The following is a 15,882-nucleotide window of genomic DNA, read 5'->3' as shown; positions in this document are numbered from 1 at the left end:
CTTCAAATTTGGGGAAATCGACGGCGCATTTGTCGACCGCAAACTAAAAGCAAACTTTTCTTTTAGTTTGTGTAAACTAAAAGCAAAGTTGTCACCAAGTACTGTTTATATTTGTGTGTATTGCTGCAGCTTTTTTAAGTATTAACTTGGTGCCTTTGGGTGAAATAATGGTAATATGAGGGACTGATCCAAACGGTCACAAAGAATAGCCACTTGTTTCTGTGCTACCAAAGTTACCCGGCTTTCATTCAAAATGTGTTTATCGTCAGCACCTACAAATTAAACTACTTAAACATTATAAATGGCTTCAAGCTCACACTGAGACTTGTGGACCACTATCAGCCACTGAGACAGTAGACACATTTATGTGTTGTTTTTTTTTTATATGAATATTTCATACTTTAAGGCTGCCTGTTTATTTAAAGGAGATGAACAAAATACATTAGAATTGTACATAATGATATCATAGATGATAGATTAAATAAATAGATTTTAAGTAGATGCTTGTGCATTCTTGAAGTCTTATATGTTGAATTGAATTATGTGCTTACCTTGAGACTACTGTGTGTGTGCGTCTATTGGAGCGTGCTTCGGCATCCTCCGTGGACGATGTATTTCTCCCTTCTTGGTCCCCTGGTAGCCCCGGTTTTCCCCTGGTATCCCTTAGCTTGGTTCCCCCTAGCTGGCCCTTGCTTCCCCTTGGTTGGTCCCCCTTCCCTGGCATGTCGCCGCGAAAAAAAACAGGCTTATGCGCTGGTCGGACCATGCTGTGCAGCTGCCGGCTAGCGAGTAGCTCGGCTACAGTGAGGAAACACAGCAGGGACACGGCTTCAACATTCAAACATACCCTGTCGCTTGGCACTGTGCGGCTCGGCTGCTATGTGTGTTAACACTGCTACTGCTGCAGCTGCAGGCTGTGTTTCCCTGGCGTATTGCCAGCGCTTCGCCGGTTTACGCACCAGCTGGACCTCGCTGTGTCTGATGCTCAGCCAGCGAGTGAATTAAAATCCCAAGATTAACAATTTTCTACCATATTAATCTGTCTTATTTGCAACAGAGTTGTGTTTTACTGCTATATTTTTTCTGGTCTTTATGAAATTGTAGACGACATTCTGTCATCATTATGATCAGATAATGTCTCTGACCACCAAGGATCATTTTGGGCAAAACCCCACTCTTTGAATGCAAGGGCCAGTCAGCAACCAGCTGCTGTTCACTTAACCTAATCCTAACAGGTTACATCCAGTTAAGCATGCCAATCCAAGTTGTTCCTGTGGTGTGGCCAATGTGCATGTTGCAGCTTGTGGAGGCCCACAAGGTTTCATTATTGATCCATTCAAAGCTGAAAATCTCTAAATGAGTCTTTCACAAGAGCCTAAGAAATATTAGAAGCATCTCATTTCCTGCGTGATCTTAATCGATTCATGCATTCAAAGTGCCCTGTTCACCCACAGGGTGGGAAGAGCTGCTGTTGATTCTTCTCACAGGAGAGGTGAAGTCTAACGTAATCTGATTAGACCCTGGCTCACTGCCTGCTGTTTGTACGGTATTGTTTTTCTTCTGCTGCCAACTGAAACTTTGATAGCTCTTCCAAATAGCTTTGGATCCCAAATTTACAGAAAGAGGAATATGGTAATTGCATTACTGTGAAGAATAAAAAATTTGAAATGGAGGATTAATGGCCTTTTAGAAAGTGCCTGCTGCACATGTAGGATTACTCTTGTACCTCTGATTCTCAGTAGTATCACTTGATCTTGGTTGGAAAAGTATGTGCAGATCTGCTTTAATTTTCAGGGTATTCCCTTGCCAGCCCGACTTGACAGACAACAACAGAAGGAACAGTGGGTGGCATGTTCTTTGATATATCTGTGACAATCACAGAATGCAGGATATACTGAAGGGAGCAGACGCAATGCTGGATAGAAACACAAAAAAATATTACTGAATTCTGCTGAACGTCACTTTTTTTTAAAGTTTGTTTTAAATAGGTGTGTAATAAACAGTGATGCTTAGTGATCTTTAGTAAAAAGAAAGACATCAGAGAACATGTCCTAGCTTTTGAGTTTTGTGCATTTAGTTTTAATTATTTGAATATTAAATGATAAGGACCAGTGAGTGCAAGCTTTCTTTTATAAGTGACCAAGGGGCCTCCGTACTGTAGGGGTCGTAGCCATTTTTGTTTTGCGGTTGAGGAAATAATGGATAGGTTGACTGTGATTTTATTCCTAACATGAGCTAGCCTCAGTGTGGTTTGTATGTACAGCACCCGGCCTCTCTCTAGTTGCTTGCTTTCACCTCGCCCTTGTGATTAGATCTGTTAGTAGACATATTGTTGCCCTTTGCACCAATTTTCATTCCCCATTCCCTGTTTTTTTGCCTCTTTAGTGGATCCCTTGTTGGAGGCTCTGAGCCTACACATTTCCCCTGCTGGGCTACAGTGGACCAGCAAGGGAAACTGGATCTGTTGGGTGGGATTGCAGGGGGGGAGGTTGAGTGGGTGGTTGTTGGCCCTGCTGTTGCTCCTGGGTATCTAACCTGGTGGGATTGAACTTTACCTGTATTGCTTCTTACAATTTTTTATAATGTATAGCAAAAGCCTAGCCGATTCAAACATAAGATTCATAATGACTGTATTTATGCAAAGGAAATTAGGGCTTCCTATAGGTTTTGGGGGTTATTTGGGATGGTGGTGGGAAGTCATATCTTATGGCATGTGGAGGGTAGTGATGAGTTGATTCTCCCCTGCCCCACCTGCCTTCCAATCTAATGTAACTCAGTGATCCCTTTGCACACTTAGGTGGGGCTCACACAAAGAAATAAAAATTTGTCAACTAGAATAATATACGTAATTAGCTATAATAATTTATAGATGTTCCCCAATCGAGAAATTGGTGGACATACCTGGATAAATATTTTGTCCTCATCTGTATATCATTTCTATCTTTCTCAATATTCCTAATATTCATCTCTCCTTTCTTTTCTTTCTGTTTCTCCCTTGCATTACAGCGGAGCCATTCACGCCACTCTCCAGGGATTCATCTAGTTGTATGTACATTCTGCCAAACAGTATTCTTCTTTACTGCTATTGACAGTATGGTTAATTTATAGGCTCAGGCTTGATGGACTCTTAAAATCAGTGCTATAGGAACAAACCCAGAAACTCTGATGTTACCATCAAGACTTACACTGACACACGTGTAGGTCAGTGTAAGTCCTGTGGAATTAGGTCATTGGAATTATCATGTGAAACACGATACATTAACCTGATATATATTAAGTACTGCTTTAAATTTGTCTCAGCAGAGTCTTAGCCAAAATGTGTTTCACTCATTAGGTAGTTCTGATTGAAACTACTCAGTTTATTTTACTTTGCATAGGTTAGGGTAGAAAAACACAATTATCCCATGAAACATACTTATGGTTAAGTATACAGAAATTGTCTGAAAACATGCTTCAGTTTTCCTGGTCAAACTTGGAAGGAGATATGTTTAGTTTCAAATAATAAAACTATTACAAAGAAAAGAAATCCCTATTGTTAGCCCCTCCATGAATCGCTATCTTATCGTGGTGGAGGGGTTTGTGTGACCCATGTTCTCGGGGGTTTCTGTAGGGGTTGGATGTATTATGTGTTAAATGGTGGACCGATTCCTCCGTACTGAGACTACCTTTTAGGACATGGGATGTCACCTCTCTGGTGGGGAAAGAGCCTGAGTAAGTGCATGAGGTCAAGAGGTATCAGTTAGATATACAGGGAGTGCAGAATTATTAGGCAAGTTGTATTTTTGAGGAATAATTTTATTATTGAACAACAACCATGTTCTCAATGAACCCAAAAAACTCATTAACATCAAAGCTGAATGTTTTTGGAAGTAGTTTTTAGTTTGTTTTTAGTTTTAGCTATTTTAGGGAGATATCTGTGTGTGCAGGTGACTATTACTGTGCATAATTATTAGGCAACTTAACAAAAAACAAATATATACCCATTTCAATTATTTATTTTTACCAGTGAAACCAATATAACATCTCCACATTCACAAATATACATTTCTGACATTCAAAAACAAAACAAAAACAAATCAGCGACCAATATAGCCACCTTTCTTTGCAAGGACACTCAAAAGCCTGCCATCCATGGATTCTGTCAGTGTTTTGATCTGTTCACCATCGACATTGCGTGCAGCAGCAACCACAGCCTCCCAGACACTGTTCAGAGAGGTGTACTGTTTTCCCTCCTCGTAAATCTCACATTTGATGATGGACCACAGGTTCTCAATGGGGTCCAGATCAGGTGAACAAGGTGGCTGTTGTAAAGGCTCACCTTTCAGCACATTCACTTCACCAGATGCACCTTGTTTCTTTTCCTCACCTTTGATTGGGTGTGGTGCTTGGCCTTAATTGCACTCACCTGTCACTCGTTATATAAGGACTGCACTCACCTACCCCTCACTCACTCCCACATGGGGCGGCAGCTGAGGTGAGTTTCTCTTTGAGTCTCCTGAGTTCATGTATCATTTTGAGTTACTTAAATCATACTTTATGTCCTTTTTAGAGAGAGCAGTCCATGTGTGTCTTCCTTTCCTTTACCTGTTATACAATAAAACGACAAAACCTGCAAATGACGACTGCTTATTCTCATTCTAATCCGATGAGCCCATGATGATGACTACTGAAACCCTGAACCTTCCTTCCTCCAAAACATGGTCCTCCGAGCCGGAGTGGTATTAGCGTCATGGATTCAAAGCAGCCATTGACTGAAGGTTTGAGAAGATCCAGTCGTGATAGTCGACCTCCTGCCTACCTGCAGCAGTATGATGTTCAGTATCCTGGAGCTAGAAGAGCTACATGTGAGACAGAGAGTCAAACAGAATGCCAGCATAGTGACACAGACACACATGGGCTGCAAGATCCTGTCGGAGAGTCAGAAAGACAACCAGAGACATCCCCTGCTCCTTTACCCACCAACCAAGATGAGGTCATGAGGGAACTCCTGATGACAATGAGGGAGATTAGGCAATTCATGATTCAGTTATCTCCTCCCCATTCTCGCAGTTCCTCCAGATCTTCAATTCACACTGTCTCTGATGAAAGCAAATCCTCTGTTTGCGGTTTACAAGCCATTCCCCAAACACATCAGCAACATGAGCAGTTCCCAGTGATTGATCCAGCAACATGTCAGTCACCCTCTCAGCCCCCCCAGGTTAGCCGTCACTCTGGTGCAGTTCTGGCTGCTAGCCCTCCTTTCCCTAATTCAACAATATTAGATGCTGCAGTTCCTTCAAGTGGTTTGCCTAGACCAGTTTTTCCTACACCAGATGAGACTCCTTTTAATTTCCTGGCCACACCACTGCAAGGTCCCCACCAGATTTCATGTGTTCAACCTGCTGTTCATCTAGATGAAGACCCCGCTCAACCTCTTGTCTGCATTCCGGAACCAAGGCAGCACCCTCCTGTAAAGCAGCAACCAGCTACATCTGATGGTTTGCATGCACAAAACCCTTCAGTACCCATTACTGCTAGTTCTAGTCACCCTGTTAGCACTAGAACACATGTGTATAAGCTTGAGGGTCCTTCTTTCCCAGACCTTACCAGAGAAGATGAAATCCAGTATAGGCTGTTACGAATGGCCCTTACTAACCTGCTTGACCCTCATGAGACAGAGCATTTCAAATATCATGTCCTTCTCGATCATCTGAAAGTAGACCAAGCTAAACGGTTAGCTATTTCCTTTTCCTATGCTCCTGACCCATACACTCAAGCCACCAAAGCTCTTGATGAGCGTTATGGGCAACCAAGACAGCTGGCATTGAAAGAGCTAAAGAATATACTGGAACTGCCTCCTATCAGAGCAGGTGATGGTCAGAGTCTTGATAATTTTGCTCTTCGTGTACAAGCTTTAGTTGGTTTGCTTAGCACTATGGGTGATCAAGGACGGACAGAACTAAATTGTGGCTCCCATGTCGATCGCCTACTTGAAAAGTTGCCCGCAGAGCATTCCAGTCGCTTCAAACGGCACATTTACAGGGAACAAGGAGATATGATGTATGACTTACCTTTGTTCTCATCCTGGTTGCAAATGGAATGCAAGTGTCAACCAAGAAAGGACAGTCCTGTTTCATCCTCTAACCAGCCACGACCTGCCCATAAGTACACCTCTCCACTCACAACAATATTACATGGGACAAATGCATCCGATCCTGTACAGGCAGCACAACCCATCATAATGACTAAGGCAAGATGTGCATATTGCCGCTCACCTGAACACCACATTAGTAAGTGTCCCGAGTTTATTCAGAAGACAAAGGATGAGAAAATAAACTGGATAAAGACAAACAAACGGTGTTGGCGTTGTGCTAGAACTCATCAGGCTGCGAAGTGTGATCTGAGGAAAGCATGTGCCACCTGCATGGAAAGACATCTACAGATCCTATGTGAGGTGAATCAGAGACCTAGAACTGAAACTAATCCTGTAGTGAGGACACTGTACTTTGATAGACCTAGCGATCGCCCTAGTGTCCTTTTAAAGGTTGTGAAAGTGCTCCTGCGTAATGGCAAAAGAACCCTGGAAACATATGCAATACTTGACGATGGCTCCCAACATACCATGCTTCTGACATCTGCAGCTAAGCATCTCCACCTAACTGGGAAAGCTGAAAAATTATCACTCAGAACTGTCCATCAAGAAGTTGAAACCATTCAAGGTTCTTGTGTAAGTTTCCAGATTTCTCCCATCGCACATCCAGAGAAAACTTACACAATTAATAATGCCTTCGCTACAAGTCACTTAGCACTTTCAGACCACACCTACCCCGTATCCTCTCTTCAACGGAGATACAAGCATCTTCAAGGTATCCCATTAACCTTTACTAACAAAGCAGCTCCACTACTGCTCATAGGCTCTGATCATACCCACCTTATTACGCCTATTGCACCAGTTAGACATGGACCATTTGGATCTCCTGCAGCAGTCAAAACCCGCTTAGGATGGACACTCCAAGGTCCAATCACAGACTTCCAACCCCAGAGCAGTTCCACGCATGCCCAAGGTTTATTCACATCTTCCAGTTCAGGTTCAGGAGAACCGCTCCAGCACATCCTTGTGTCCGCTGATGGCTCTGAATTCATTCAGCCACTTCATACTCTACCAGCAGCAGTACCTATGTCATCACCGGCAGTGCCACTATCACCAGTTCCACCGCCTGTGGCTGCCATTCCGCCAGTGGTCAGGGCGCTGCCTGCTCCTGCACCACCTGGTCCTGCCTCTGCCAAGCCCCGTACATTGCCCCCAGCACCTGCAAAACTGCCCAATGGTCTGCAGGTCTGGGCCTGCTGCTGCATCCCACGTGGTTGGCATTTGGACCTGCTTTGCCGCCACCGCTGGCTACATGGTCGGCCCCCTGAACTGTCTGGCCTGCATTGTCGACCTCTAGGTTGACCCCCTGAACCTATAGTAGACCTGTAGCATGTCTGATTCCTCTGCCCCCGCTTTGTGAAAAAGAGCATCTTTAATCCTTTGAACATATTTCTCAGTAGAAATATGGGGGCGGCTGTTGAAAAGGCTCACCTTTCAGCACATTCACTTCACCAGATGCACCTTGTTTCTTTTCCTCACCTTTGATTGGGTGTGGTGCTTGGCCTTAATTGCACTCACCTGTCACTCGTTATATAAGGACTGCACTCACCTACCCCTCACTCTTTCTTCACTCCCACATGGGGCGGCAGCTGAGGTGAGTTTCTCTTTGAGTCTCCTGAGTTCATGTATCATTTTGAGTTACTTAAATCATACTTTGTCCTTTTTAGAGAGAGCAGTCCATGTGTGTCTTTCTTTCCTTTACCTGTTATACAATAAAACGACAAAACCTGCAAATGACGACTGCTTATTCTCATTCTAATCCGATGAGCCCATGATGATGACTACTGAAACCCTGAACCTTCCTTCCTCCAAAACAGTGGCCATGTCATTAGTTTTTCTTCTTTTATACCCTTTCTTGCCAGCCACGCTGTGGAGTACTTGGACGCGTGTGATGGAGCATTGTCCTGCATGAAAATCATGTTTTTCTTTTTTTTTTTTTTAAATGACATCAGAAACAGCAGTATGCGACATTACGTGATGGCAGAGCTTCAGTTCATCCTTTGTCTTTTTTTTTTTTTTTTTTTTTTTTTTTTTTAAATAAATAGGACAGGGGGAATGAATGAGAGAAAGAGGGGGAGAGAAAGAAAGAAAACCAAAGGGGAGAAGAGACGGTGAGAAGGGGGGGGAAGAGAGAGAGAAAAAAAAAAAGAACTCCTGGGTCACCTGTATGGAGAAAAAAAACAAACAAACAAAAAAAACAAACAGAGGAGACAGCAAACAACAAAGAGTAACATAATAATAGAGAAAACAAAGCACCATCACAATAAACTAGCTAGTCATAGATATCAATATTTACTAAATAATAAACGATATTGTGCAGCACGCAAGATAGACAGCGCACAGTGTGCTTTGAGGCAGCAGCCAAGAAAGCTTTAGTCCGCGTCTGTGAATACCCATGTGTGCATACCTGTGTGGATCAGCATGCTTGCATTCCAAAGGTTTCTCCATGTAATGATCTGCTAGGGAGTGTGGGGGGGCCACAGCCCCGTCCTCCAGGGTGTGAAGCGGGTATGGAGGAGATCAAAACTCCAGACATCCAGAGGCCCCCAGAACACAAGAGACCATGGAAGACCAACAGAGGGGCAGCCGCGCCACTGTTCCAGTAAGAGCTGAGGAGAGTCCCAGATGAGGGCTCGCCCAGCAGCCGCGGAGCAGAAGCCAGGGGGAGTTGCAGTGACGCGCCCGTGAGCTCCGCCGGCCCCCAGCTGTGCCTGAGTGACCGAGCCCCAGGCCGAGAGGCCGGGGGCACCCCACCTCCAAAGGGGCCCGAGCGAGCCCCAGGCCCCAGGCCCCGACAAGCGGCCGCCAAGGAGTGAGCCGGTGTGTACCCGGACGCCCACCCCCAGACACAAAGAACCACCAACACACCGACACCTGAGGGAGTCCGCCACCGGCAGGGGAAGTGGTGGTGGGTGGAGATAGGCCTCCAAACCTTGGAGGGCCTGAGGTGTCCCCAGAGAGGTGGCGTCTGATACCCAACCTGACATATAGACACAGACATACAGGCACACACAGACACAAATATCCATTCCCACCCTCATGCTCTCATATGCACTCACTCCACACTCAACCAACGTGGAGACAGACATAAAGAGACGCTGTACACACAATCACACTCCCCAAGCGTACTCTACAAACCGGGTCTAGGTACCCTTGCCCCTGGAGGGGGGAATTGCACCCAGACCCAGGTGGTGTTACCCTTTTCCCTGCGGTGGGGAGAGGCAGACCACCCCGACTCCGCAGCAGCAGGGAGGCCCCACACCCCAGACCGCAGTCGGACGGCCAACTCCTCCTACTAGCCCTCCCGCTCCAGCAGGCCGCAGAGAATGGGGGTGGGAGAAGACTCCAAACCTCCCTCCACCCGCTCATTGTAGTGTTGATGCATATGTGTTCTAAGGTGCAATTAAAACCCAGGAGGGCATGGAGCTACCTGCCAAGGAGCAGCAGGTAAGCGCATAGTCCCTCCTGCTAGCCCTCAATGACTAAGTGTATTTAAAATTGAGAGGTGGGCAACGACGTCAGGGGTGAGGTATACACCCTGATGGTGATTTGGACTCCATGATTGTGCCCACCCCCAAGATCCTATATGTATGTGTAATGAGAGTGTGAATAATGTGAATGTCTAAGTTGTGGGATAAAATTGAGGCAGAGCAGCCAGAAGGGGACAGGGGGGGGGGGTAGCCTCCTCTGCACCCTGGTGACATACCCCCACTCCAAGGCCCTGCATGTGTGGGTGGTTGTGGAGGAGCGGGAAGAGGGAGGCAGCTGGAGATGGGGAGGGAAATCATGTTTTTCTTGAAGGATGCAGACTTCTTCCTGTACCACTGCTTGAAGAAGGTGTCTTCCAGAAACTGGCAGTAGGACTGGGAGTTGAGCTTGACTCCATCCTCAAGCCGAAAAGGCCCCACAAGCTCATCTTTGATGATACCAGCCCAAACCAGTACTCCACCTCCACCTTGCTGGCGTCTGAGTCGGACTGGAGCTCTCTGCCCTTTACCAATCCAGCCACGGGCCCATCCATCTGGCCCATCAAGACTCACTCTCATTTCATCAGTCCATAAAACCTTAGAAAAATCAGTCTTGAGATATTTCTTGGCCTAGTCTTGACATTTCAGCTTGTGTGTCTTGTTCAGTGGTGGTCGTCTTTCAGCCTTTCTTACCTTGGCCATGTCTCTGAGTATTGCACACCTTGTGCTTTTGGGCACTCCTGTGATGTTGCAGCTCTGAAATATGGCCAAACTGGTGGCAAGTGGCATCTTGGCAGCTGCACGCTTGACTTTTCTCAGTTCATGGGCAGTTATTTTGCACCTTGGTTTTTCCACACGCTTCTTACGACCCTGTTGACTATTTTGAATGAAACGCTTGATTGTTCGATGATCACGCTTCAGAAACTTTACAATTTTGAGACTGCTGCATCCTTCTGCAAGATATCTCACTATTTTTGACTTTTCTGAGCCTGTCAAGTCATTCTTAAAATATTATAATTCTTATAATTCTGATCACTTATCAGTACATATCCATATTTTTATATCTATAAAAAGGAAAGCTGACACTTGCTAGAATTTTTCAAAGGTGTAAGTATCACAGCAGATGCCTTTGTGTCAAAGTATTTGAGGCTAAAACACAGAAAAACATGAAGATTTTCCTGACATGGGATTTTATAGCAGATGACCTTAAAAATATTCTGCAGTAGATCAAAAACAAAAGAAAACCATTAATCAATATATGAACATTACCTGATGCTGCTGAAGTGAAGCAAAGCAAAGTTACAGAGGTTTTATTAGAGACATAGCTAAGTGTTTTGGAATTTTGCATAATTTTAAAAAGTTCAAATTTGTTTAGTAGCCTATTCAACAGCAGAAATTAGGCTTTCTTTTCCTAAGTAAGTAAAAGAAAAAAAAACACAGCGTCCGACAGCGCTGTAAACAACGCTAGACTTGTGCGTAGTAAGCAAGAAAATAATGCAGAAAACAGAGATTTTTGATGGGAAACTGTTCTCGAAGTACACTGAAAGAGAGAGATAGAGAGAGAGCTGTACATGAAGTGTGATTTTTATCATGGTGGAAGCAAAACAGCAAAAGTAAGAGGGAATTCATGACGATGTTATGTGAAGCATAGTTTGGATCTTCTTTTGCTGCTGGTTCAGTCAATATTGTTTGGAGAGAGATAAAAGCTACAGCTTCCGAATCTAGCGCAAAATGGACCTAAACACAAAGCGCCAATGCATCAGAATCGGTGAGCTGTCGGCTTTCAGCCCCGACCGTGTCCGTGCAACATCACACTGATTCTGATCCGTCAGCGGGTCCATGCTTTGTGTTTACATCTTTGTGCAGAATCTGTTTACCTGCTCTCATTTATTGTTTTAGCTGTTTGGTGGTTGTTGAAATTTTGCTAGGTTTAACCTTAGATTCTGGTGTTTCAGGCAAAATAAATTTATATATGAAAAAATCAATTCAGGATTTTAATGAATCGATATCACATTATCCAAGCTAGAATCGATAGTCAAAACCCACCCCTACACACAACATTGTAAAGGTGTGTCAACCAAGACAGCCCTACAACATCCAGAGCTTTCAGGAACTCAGGACGAACCTCATCCACCCCACGATCTACCTGTGATCTACCTGCACGATACACGGTGCAGTCACGAGCAGTGGGTAGAATGAAACTGCATATACAGTATTCTGAGTTTCTTGATGTATTTGTTATTCCTTTTCAGTCTAGTTTCATTTCAGTTTATCTAGTTACATTCTGCCATGCCTGGGTTACAGTTTTAATTCATGATTTATCAAGCTCCCCATTTGTCTCATCCCTGTGTTAAGTCTTCGTGTGTTTGTCTGTAATGTTTCATGTCCAAGTTTTCTTTGTTTGTCTAGTTCGAGTCATGTCTGGGTCTCGTTATGTTTCCCGTTTTATTTTGAAGGATCCTTGTGTTTATTGTATTTAGCTTCACGTCCCCTGTCCTGTCATTATGTTAATTGTTATCAGCTGCTTTCCCCATGTGATTCCGCTTTCCCTGATCAGTCAAGTCAAGTAGTCAAGTATTTATTTATTGTCATTGTCGAAGAACAATGAAATTGCGTTTGGGGCTTCCATACAACCCGTAAAAAAAACAAACAAATACCCCTTAAAACCCAAGTGTAAATATTTAACCCAGTGTGACTTCAGTGCAATGAGACAATCCTTAGCAACAACATGAGAACAAGACAGGTAATGTTCATAGGACATTCAGACAAAGACCTGAGAAACATGACAAAATGCAACAATGCAACCCGTTCAATATTATTGTACTGTGAGATATGATGGTTGTCTATTTAAGAAAGAGGGGGGGGGGGGGGAAGAGAGAATAAAGATTTAATGCACCAATGCAAACCAGTTCAGTGCTATTAAGAAGTTGGATATGGTTATTGTCCGTGAGAGGGGGGCAGAGAGGGGAGGGGGGCAGAATTCAGGAGCCTCACAGCCTGTGGATACAGGCTGTTGGCCAGTCTGGATGTTCTGGCCTGTATAGACCTGTACCTTCTCCCTGAGGGCAGCAGGTGGAAAAGGTGGTGCGCAGGGTGATGTTGGTCCCGCAGGATACTGTGCACCCTCCTCAGACAGCGAGTGGGGAAGATATTACTAATCTCTGGCAGAATTGTTCCAATAATTCTGCCAGCTTCTTTCACCACCCGCTGGAGTGCTTGCTGGTCGGCCTTGGTGCAGCTGGGGAACCACACTAGAAATCCATGCGTCAGGACGCTGCTGATGGCACAGTTATAGAAGTTCAACATCAGAGGTCTGGGAATGTGTGCGCTCCGTAGTCTCCTCAGGTAGTAGAGGCGCTGTTGGGCCTTCCGTGCAACTAAGGTGATATGGTTGCCCCAGGACAGGTCCTCGGTCACAGTTACCCCCAAGAATTTAAAACTGCTCACCCTCTCCACCGCCTCACTGCCAATGAAGAGAGGCAGATGGTTGTTATGACCCTTCCTCCGGAAATCTACAATGATCTCCTTGGTCTTTTTGGTGTTTAAGACCAAGTTATTGTCGTGGCACCATGACTCTAGTTGTTGCACCTCTGTCCTGTAGTTTGTCTCATCGTTGTTGGATATAAGTCCGAGCACTGTGGTGTCATTGGCAAACTTAACAATGAGATTGGACGCGCAGGAGGAAATACAGTCATGGGTGAAGAGAGTGTATAGCAGAGGGCTCAGAACACACCCCTGAGGGGCGCCGGTGTTGACCACAAGGGTGGAAGAGGTGTTCTTACCCACTCTGACACTCTGTCTGCGGTTAGTGAGGAAGTCCACAATCCAGTTGCACAGAGAGGAGTTGAGTCCCAGTTGGTGGAGTTTGGGACGGAGTTTATATGGCCGGATGGTATTAAAAGCCGAGCTGTAGTCTACAAAGAGGAGCCGTGCATAGGTGTTCCTGTGTTCCAAGTGCTTCAATAATGTGTGCAGCACTATGGCGATCGCATCCTCAGTTGACCGGTTCTCCCTGTATGCAAACTGGTGCGGGTCCAGAGATGGTGGAAAAGCAGCTCTGATGTGTTTAATGACCAGTCTCTCCAGGCATTTGGCGGGAATGGGGGTGAGTGCCACAGGTCTGAAATCGTTCAGACATGTGACATTTGACTGTTTTGGGATGGGAACGATGGTTGCTGCTTTGAAACAGGATGGTACCAGTGAACAGGACAGCGAGGTGTTATATATAGAGGTGAAGACGTCCGCCAGGTCCGCAGCACAGTCTTTTAGCACCCGGCCCAGCACTCCATCCGGCCCGGCCGCCTTCCTGGTGTTAATGCTCCGGAACACACGCCTCAGCTCATGAGTGCTCAGGACCGGAGCAGGGTCGGTTGAGGGGAGAGGGGACAGGACAGGGTCGGTGTTCTCCCTATCAAAGCGGGCATAAAAGAGGTTTAGGTCCTCAGCCAGAGTAGGACTATCGGCTGAGGGTGATGGTGTTCTCCTTTTGTAGTCCGTGATAGCCCTGATGCCTTCCCAGACCTGCTTTGGGTTTGTGATTTTCTCAAACCTGGCCTCGATACGCCTCCTGTGCTGCTGCTTGGCAGTCTTGATGCCTCTTCTCAGGTTAGCCCTGGCAGCACTGTATGCCTCCTGGTCCCCGGAGTTGAAAGCGTTGTTCCTCGTTCGAATAAGTTGTTGAACTCTGTGTGTCATCCAGGGTGGATTATTAGGGAACACACGGAGTCGTTTCCAAGTTGTTACATTGTCCACACAGAAACGGATGTAGTCCAAGACAGTGGAGGTGTAACTGTCCAATGCGACACGATTGTCAGTGTCCTGCACCTTGAATACCTCCCAGTCTGTGCAGTGGAAACAGTCCTGAAGCATCGGAATAGCATCCTGCGGCCATGTTCTCACGGTTTTGGTTGTAATCCCAGTGCTCTTGATCTTTTGTGTGTATATTGGGTGTAGCAGAAGGGAGAGATGGTCTGACAGACCCAGGTGGGGATAGGCCTGGGCTCTGTATGCGTTCGCCATGTTGGTGTACACCTGGTCCAAAGTTCTATCTCCTCTGGTAGCACACTTCACATTTCGGTGGAAATTGTGAAGTACAGATTTCAGGTCCGCGTGATTAAAATCCCCAGCCGCAATAAAGACACTCTCCGGGTGTGCTACCAGGCTGTTATTGATGCTGCTGCTCAGTTGTGCTAACGCTAGCTTAGCATTAGCATCTGGTGGAATGTAAACAGCGCAGATGTAAACGGCAGAAAATTCCCGAGGGAGATAGAATGGACGGCACTTTAACACCAACAGTTCTACCTCTGTACTGCACAGTCTTTCCGTTACCGTGACGTTCGTGCACCAGAAGTTGTTAATATAGATGCACAGCCCCCCGCCGGTCTTCTTACCCGAGTCCGCTGACCTGTCGGCTCGATAGGCGGTGCGGCCTGCTAGATCAATAGCCACATCGGGAATGGCGCTGTCCAGCCAGGTTTCAGTAAAAATCATGCACGAACAGTTGTTGAAAGTCCGTCGAGTGGCGATCTGCAGTCGTATTTCATCCAGTTTGTAACGGATTGAACGGGCATTGGAGAGGAATATGGTCGGGAGTGGTGGTTTAAACGGACTAGCCTTTAGCCGTGCCCACAGGCCTCCCCGCCTGCCTCTCTTCTGCCTCCGCTCGCAGCGTCTCCTCCTGCGGCTTGCTGTTGCGGGTAGCCCCGGGGGTTGCTTGACGATCTCCGGGGGGATGAGATACTCGGATGTTAATTGAAGATCTCCACGGCTTAGTTGTAGTAGATCATCTCTATTATATTGAAGTAACCCCAGACTGTGTGAAATGATACACAGCACCACAGTACCACCAAAAGTGCAAAAGTGTAGGAGCTCCGGGCCGCTGCGTCTGTGCGCGCCGCCATCACTACAATATACATGTTTTACAACAAAAGGAGTGTGTAAAACATGTATATTGTAGTGATGGCAGTATACTGTGTATATTTATACTGCCAGTATGGAAAATGATTATTTGGAAATGCTTAAAATGGAAATGATAATTTACTGTGAGGTGAGGTGTGGTTGGGGTGTGGACAGTAGTTGTGCTTTTGTAACAACGAGGGGGGAAAGAAAGAGGGAAAGAAAAACAGCTGAGAAGAGGGACGGGGGAGAAGGGCAAAAAAACAAAAACCAACAGAATAAGCAAAAATAAATAAATACATATATCGATCACCTGGATCACCTGTTGAGAAAGAAAAAAGAAAACAAGCAGAAGAAAATGAGAGTAATAGAATAAACAACATCACAATG

At 45.5% G+C, this 15,882-nt stretch overlaps 1 protein-coding gene across 1 annotated transcript in view; it reads left to right on the top strand.

Moving 5' to 3' along the window:
- Positions 1–15,882, top strand: part of LOC146657141 (voltage-dependent N-type calcium channel subunit alpha-1B-like) — a 342,261-nt gene that overhangs the window by 310,431 nt on the left and 15,948 nt on the right. The window contains exon 45 of the mRNA XM_085424990.1: positions 3,007–3,045. Within this exon, the coding sequence (XP_085281116.1) occupies positions 3,007–3,045 (39 nt within the window). The remainder of the gene's footprint in view (positions 1–3,006; positions 3,046–15,882) is intronic.

The sequence above is a fragment of the Rhamphochromis longiceps genome, linkage group LG12 (genome assembly GCF_057381845.1).
Source record: "Rhamphochromis longiceps isolate RC_006_pf linkage group LG12, R_longiceps_female_GT1.1, whole genome shotgun sequence".
NCBI classification, from domain to species: Eukaryota; Metazoa; Chordata; class Actinopteri; order Cichliformes; family Cichlidae; genus Rhamphochromis; species Rhamphochromis longiceps.
The sequence above is the reverse complement of the archived record's forward strand: the minus strand, read 5'-3'. Positions and strand labels throughout refer to the sequence as shown.